This window comes from Nicotiana attenuata, unplaced genomic scaffold, assembly GCF_001879085.1.
Source record: "Nicotiana attenuata strain UT unplaced genomic scaffold, NIATTr2, whole genome shotgun sequence".
Lineage (NCBI taxonomy): Eukaryota > Viridiplantae > Streptophyta > Magnoliopsida > Solanales > Solanaceae > Nicotiana > Nicotiana attenuata.
In genome coordinates, this window is record NW_017675533.1 from 18,139 (window position 1) to 25,099 (window position 6,961).

Sequence of the window (6,961 nt, forward strand, 5' to 3'; positions counted from 1 at the left end):
TTTCTACGTAATTAGCCAATTAAGCTCTTTTTAACTGAAAAAGGTGTACATGTCCAGGAATAGAAACATCAGAGCCCATTTTTAATTCATTAAACTCCCTATATTTCTCTTCTCTTTCCCTTCATTCAGCCCTTCAATCCCATAACACATTTTGTCTCGCCCTTGGGACATTTTTTTTTGGTAATTATATTATATTTTATATCATCACAAAATCAGTTACACATTTTTCATCTGGAGATCAGTAGTTTGGACATAAGTCCCAAACTTGCTGCATACTATCTCTATTCAACCTTGTCTACAGAGCTCTACTTTCTAAGGATAAAAATTCAAATCTTTCATATATCTATCCAATCTACTATCTCTGCGAGCTCTAACATGAATCTCTCTTATCAGTTGCTTGACTACTTGATCTGCAGATCTGCTGCTTTCCTTGAAAATTCTTGCATTCCTTTCCTGCCATAAGTGATACACTCCACCAGCTAATAACATTTTGTATACCTCCTGTTGAGCAGTCTTCCCAGTAGCATTTTCTATAGCCCATTGTACTTCATGCTTCCAGTTCCACACTTCTCTTTTTATGCTTTGCCAAGCTAGGAGCTTTGACCACACATGTTTAGCATACATGCACTCAAATAGTAAATGATCAATATCTTCATTTTCTTGCTTGCATAGCACACAATCCATATCAACTAAATTAGCCAGCATGCTATCCTCTCCTTAGTTTGTAGTCTTCTGTGGAGAGCCAAGAATAAGATAAATGTCCATTTAGGCTGGCCATTATTGTTGCAGATCATTCTTCTCCAAGGTACTTTCTGAAATTCCCCACGGTAGGCTCTATACATATCCTTTATTGAGTATTTGGTCATAGCAACTACATCTGTTTCGTGGAGACCTATTTTTTCAAACATGCTTTTAGCTTTAATAATCTTCTGTACCACCCATGAGGCTTTGGTAGTCTTAGTCTCCCATACTTCCCCTGTCTTGATATAGTAAGCGTGGATCCACTTTACCCATAGGCAATCTTTCTTCCTGCATATGTTCCATAGTAGTTTACCAATCGCAGCCCAGTTCCATGTATAGATGTCTAAAATATTTAGACCCCCTGCTGCTTTAGGAAGGCATACTCTATCCCAAGCAATCAGTGCTTTCTTGCTAAGATCACTACCTCCAGTCCATAAAAAACTTCTGCAAGTGGCTTCTATCATCTGAACAACTTTTTTTGGCAGCACAAACACTTGTGACCAGTATACTTGAATAGAGTACAACACGGATTTCACAAGTTGGATTCTTCCAGCATATGATAAGTATCTAGTGGTCCATGATTTTATTCTAGCCAGCATCTTGTCTATTAGAGGTTTGCATTGAATAATAGACAACCTTTTTGTACTCAGGGGAATACGTAAGTGCCTAAAAGGTAGATCCCCCTTACCAAATTGGGTAGTCTGAAGGATTAGTTATTGGATCTCCTGAGGGACACCACCAAAGTACACTGAGCTTTTCTCAGTATTGGCACTCAATCCAGACACTTGTGAGAACTTTTGGAAGCACTGCATCAGGATAGTGATAGACTCTAGTTCTCCATTGCAGAATAATAAGAGATCATCTGCAAATCCAAGCTGAATAATCTGCATCCTTTTGCATCTAGGGTGAAATTTGAACTTTTTATCTTCACAGACACCCTTCAAACTTCTGCTAAGGTATTCCATGGCAAGCACAAAAAGGAATGGGGAAAGAGGGTTTCCTTGCCTTAGACCTTTCTTAGCTGGAAAAGGTGGTAGTGGCTCTCCATTGAGTAAAACTGAATAGGATACTGTTGAGATGCAGCACATAATCCATCTGATAAACTTTGCTGGGAACTGGAGGCATTGAAGGACTTGCTCAACATATGGCCATTCTATTGAGTCATAAGCCTTTCTCACGTCTATTTTTAGCATACATCTAGGGGTGATACCTTTCCTGCCATAGCCCTTCACCAATTCATGCTCAAGATGATATTGTCTGTGATTAATCTTCCTGGAACAAAGGCTGATTGACTTTTGTCCACCAGACTGTCCATCATCACCTGCATCCTAGTAGTAAGGATTTTGGAAATCAGCTTATATAGCATAGTGCAGCATGCTATTGGTCTGAATTCTGATATTTTTGTGGGGTTCTTGATCTTTGGGATTAGTGTAATTGTTGTACAGTTTATAGCTTTGTATATATCTCCATCAATGAAGAATTGGAGGACTGCTTCAGTAACCTTGTTTCCAATCACACTCCAAGCTTTTTTGAAAAAGAGTGCATTGAAACCATCACATCCTAGAGCTTTATGATCATCAATACTCATAAGGGCTTGAAATACTTCTTCCTTAGTAACCTGTGACACTAGCTGCAATTGTTGGTGTCTATTAAGCATTTTTCCACGTTTCATTACCTCAGGGTCTATTGCTGGCAGTTGGCTAGCAGCACTCCCTAGTAGTGCTTTGTAGAACTAGTTACTTCGATAGCAATATCTTCTGGCTGGTGGATAATGTTTTCATTAGAATCACAAAGGCTTGTAATTCTGTTCTAAGTCTGTCTGCTCCTTAAGCTGGCAAAGAAGTAGGCATTGTTCTCATCCCCTAGTTCTACCCATTTATTCCTAGATTTCTGCTTTAGGATACTTCCCTCCACTAGGCTCCATTTCTCTAGCTTCATCTTCACTTCTGTCTCTTCTTCAAACAGGAAATCTAGTTGAGTTTGATGGCCCCTTTGTGTTTGTATGTCTTGTAGCTTCTTCCTATAGAATTCCATCTTCTCCCCTATATTCCTGAATTCTGCATGATTCAGTTGTTTCAATTCTTTCTTCATTTCTTTTAGCTTTCACCATATGTTTTTCATGTGCTGCTTTGTTGTAGGTTTGTACCAGGTATTAGCCACCACTTTCAGGAAATCTGTGTGATCTGCAAGGCAGTTCAAGAATCTAAAAGGCTTTGGACTTCTTTGTACATTATTTTGTAATTCGACACACAAAGGAGTATGGTCTGAAATCCCAGGATTTAAAATCATTACTTCAGTAGTAGCAATTGTCATCAACCATTCAGCATTCACAAGGGCTCTGTCTATCCTGCTCCAGATGTGACCATTTGACCAAGTATATTTCCTCCCTATTGCTCGTAATTCTGTCATGCCACTCGTTTGTATAAAGTCATTGAAATCCCTTACTTCATTATCTTGGACTGGGTTGCCAAATTGCCTGTCTTCTAAGTCAGTTATAGCATTGAAATCCCCAAAGACTAGCCATGAACTCTGAATATGCCTATTTGCCCCTTTCAACTCTTCCCATAACTCCTTCCTTGCCTCGATAGTATGTAAACCATAGATTGTTGTCAGGTGTAGTTTTAGATGTAATTGAGGAATGCTAAGGATTCCATGAATAGCCTGAGAACTCATATTAGTAGCTTCAAAATCCATCCTGTTTGGATCCCGCATAATCCATATTCTTCCTTTTGAGCTATATGCATAGTTTGCACACCATTTCCAGTTTGCTGCAATTTTTAGAATTACTCTGCCAGCATTGTCTTCCTTTACTCTATTTTCTAATATAGCTATCAGTGCTATATCATTATTTACAATGAACTTCTTTACCTCTTTTTGCTTATAGACTTTATTTACACCTCTCACATTCCAAGCTATAAGTTTCATTCACTTGGTTGTTTGGATTTAGGATCCCCAATATCCCCCTGGTAACTACATTGCCCTTTCTCCATATTTATATCTCCTATCTCAAAATTAAGAGGACTGAAACCATTCACCATATTAATGCCAGTATCACCCCTGATGCTTGCCATACCACTTTTAGCTGCAGATTTTCTTTTAGCTAGTTCCCATTATGGAAGTTTCTCATTCTCAGTATCCCCTATCTTGCTTGCCTGTATCCCATTGTCAGTTGGGACACTTTCATCTTTTTCAACCCTGCTTGGTTCTGCTCTTCTTCTCCATTCCATCTTTGGTTTTTGTTGCTTTTGTTTTCCTTCTATAGCTTTCTGAACATTCCTGCAACTATGTCCAACCTGAAGGCAGGTGTGACAATACTCAGGAATCCAGTCATAATCAATAGATTGCTCAAAAACTTTGCCCTTAGGATCCATCACCTTTAGCACTGTAGGCATATCTTTTGTAACATCCATTTCAACCAAAGCCTTGCATAGGAAATCCTCTTAATTTTTGAGGTGCACTCATCTGCATACAGAGGTATTCCTAATCCACTTCCAATCCTACTAAGTGAGTCCATACTCCAGCAGTTCAGCGGCAAGTTGGGCAGTTTTACCCAAATAGGTATTGTCTGCAACACTTCCTTACTGAAATCAAAATTAGGTGACCAGGCTTTGACAATTATAGGCTTGTTTCTTATCATATACGGTCCAGACATCAGCACAGCATCCCTGTCTTCCATGCTAAGCTTGACAACAAAATAGTCATCATTATGGAAGTATATTTTTGGTTTGCTAATGAAGTTCCACTGTGTGGCGATAAATCGATCCACCATACCAATTGAAGGGGAGTCACCCACAACATACAGCACAATTGCATGTTGCCATTTCATCATTTCACGATCAACCTCATTTGTGTCTAGTTCAACTATTTTTTCACCATTTTTGACTATCGGAGCAATAAATTTGAGGTTCATACCTCTAGACGCCAAGTTGTTTCTAGCAAATAGGTTCACCCACTCCTTCTGCTGTTCCTCTGTTGGTTTTTTAGGAATTTGAGCTTCCATTGCCATAACTAGTTCCTCCTTCCTCTGTATCACCTTTTCAACGTCAATATTCTTCGCGATTGGGACTTTCTCCAGTAGTTTCACACTTTGGATCTATTCACCTTTATCAATTGGAGTGGATCTAGCTGAATTCACTCCATGCAAAGGTGGCCACATCTCAGTAATGCTCTGCAACTGTTCCATTAGACTCGGCAACTTCTGCATGTCATCGATCTTCTTTGTTTGCTCAATTGTTGATTCCTTACTCATACTTATGATTTGGATCACTCTCTTAGGTCTCCCCCTACCCATACCGGCAGAGGCGCACGTTAGGCCACCGTCAATGCGCGTCCGGCGTCGCTGTTTTTAGATAGAGAAAGTAGAGAGAAGTCAGAGAAAATTACTGCACTTGTCTCGCCCTTGGGACATTCCTGATGACTTCAAGCTCCGAGTCTAAATCATTATAGAAATAAGTCCTGCGACGACATACCCTTCTACGTTGTCCCCTTCCTTGACTTCGAGAACTCCCACTTGGAGTAATTTGAACTTGTCCCTGTTCAGCCATATCTGAAACAGGACCAAGGAATCAGAAATATGGTTGTTACCATTTAATTCGACAATGTATGTCACAAATTTTTGGTAGAAGACAAAAAGGATCATAAAAGGGTTTTTAAAGTTGGAAGATTCCGTTTTTCACATAAAAAATATTTTCGGAAAGCCCAAAATGAGTATGTCATGAATATATAAGTTTTAGGCAAAAATATTTAACAAGTTATTTCAAAAATGCTGAAAACAGAAGCAATTTTTCGTCAAAAATAGTCAAAAATTGCAAATCTTCAAAATATCATATCTCACTCGTTTATAATCCGTTTTTCACATATAATATATTTTCGGAAAGCACAAAACGAGTAGAACATTATTATATAAGTTTTAGGCAAAAAGTATTAACAAGTTATGGCTAAAACGCTAAAAACAGAAGCAGTGTTTCGTCAGAAAAATAGTCAAAATCTGCCAATCATCAAAAAATCATATCTCACTCGTTTCTAATATGTTTTTCACATATAATATATTTTTGGAAAGCTCAAAATGAGTATAACACGATTATATAAGTTTTAGGCAAAAGATTTTAACAAGTTTCTAAAACGCTGAAAACAGAAGCAGTTTTTCGTCAGAAAAATAGTCAAAAACTGCCTATCTTCAAAAAAATCATATCTCACTCGTTTTTAATCCGTTTTTCACATATAATATATTTTCAGAAAGACCAAAATGAGTAGAACATGATTATATAAGTTTTAGGCAAAAAATTTTAACAAGTTATGGCCAATACGCAAAAAACCAGAAACAGTTGTCTCTGAAACTTGTCAAGAATTAGCCAACAAAAAAAATCTCAACCTAAACTTATAAAACAGCGATTTCAAGACAATTTACATGAATAACTGGATCATTCAACCATTGCTCTGATACCAATGTAAAGAAAATAATCGCGGGGCGAAAACAACATTAGCGTACCTGTCAACGCAGCAGAAGAATTGTTGAACTCACCACCAAAAGAATTGCCCCAAGTCGAACTTTGAATCTCTTGAAAAACAAAGTTTAGTTTCACAAACTAAATGTCTTTCTTCTTGTGTGTTTTGCAAAAAGAAGAAGAGAAATCTTCACTGTTAAGGAAGAAGAAAATTAATGAAAAAGGAAGAGCAAATCCACTCTTTCTGTTCGTTCATGCCCACTTTAATAGGAAGACCAAATAAGTTATTATAGAGAAAGAATTAGCTGCTATGGGAAAAACAACTCTCAGCTACACCCAAACGTGTAGTAACTTCTCCAAAGAAGTTATTTTATTCTGAAACTTTATCTCTTCCCAAATGGGTTGGGTCAGCCCATATAGAGTGACCCGGTATCCGAATTTAATATCCAATATCACCCATTATTTAAAGTTAATAAATATGGAGCACTTCATATTTTGTTAAATATTATATCCGTAAGAGAATCCCAAATATTTTTAGATATTTTTTAAGAAAATTCTATATCAAATCTTAAAAGTATATATAAAAATTATACATTTATATGTCGGTTTGGTTCAGATTTTTTTAATCAATACCAAACCAAACCCCGTCGAGCTCTTAAATTAGTTTGGTTTGACTTTTCGATTTGGTGCGGTTTTCCGGTTCGAATTATACAACCCTAATAGTAGGAGTCATATTTATTATTCCTTTATCAAAATTGTTGGGTTTTTTTTGGGGT

The 6,961-nt window shown here is 37.5% G+C and overlaps 2 protein-coding genes across 2 annotated transcripts; both read right to left on the reverse strand.

The window, feature by feature from the left end:
* Positions 1 to 312: 312 nt before the first annotated feature.
* Positions 313 to 1,340, reverse strand: LOC109220174. Its single transcript, XM_019384635.1, has 2 exons — positions 810 to 1,340; positions 313 to 663 (listed from the first exon to the last, which is right to left on the reverse strand). Exons 1-2 carry the CDS (start codon positions 1,338 to 1,340, stop codon positions 313 to 315), a joined length of 882 nt encoding a protein of 293 aa, XP_019240180.1.
* Positions 1,341 to 1,454: 114 nt separating this feature from the next.
* LOC109220175 lies at positions 1,455 to 2,832 on the reverse strand. Its single transcript, XM_019384636.1, has 3 exons — positions 2,646 to 2,832; positions 2,243 to 2,454; positions 1,455 to 2,069 (listed from the first exon to the last, which is right to left on the reverse strand). The coding sequence occupies exons 1-3, from the start codon at positions 2,830 to 2,832 to the stop codon at positions 1,455 to 1,457; spliced, it is 1,014 nt and encodes a 337-aa protein (XP_019240181.1).
* Positions 2,833 to 6,961: the final 4,129 nt, after the last annotated feature.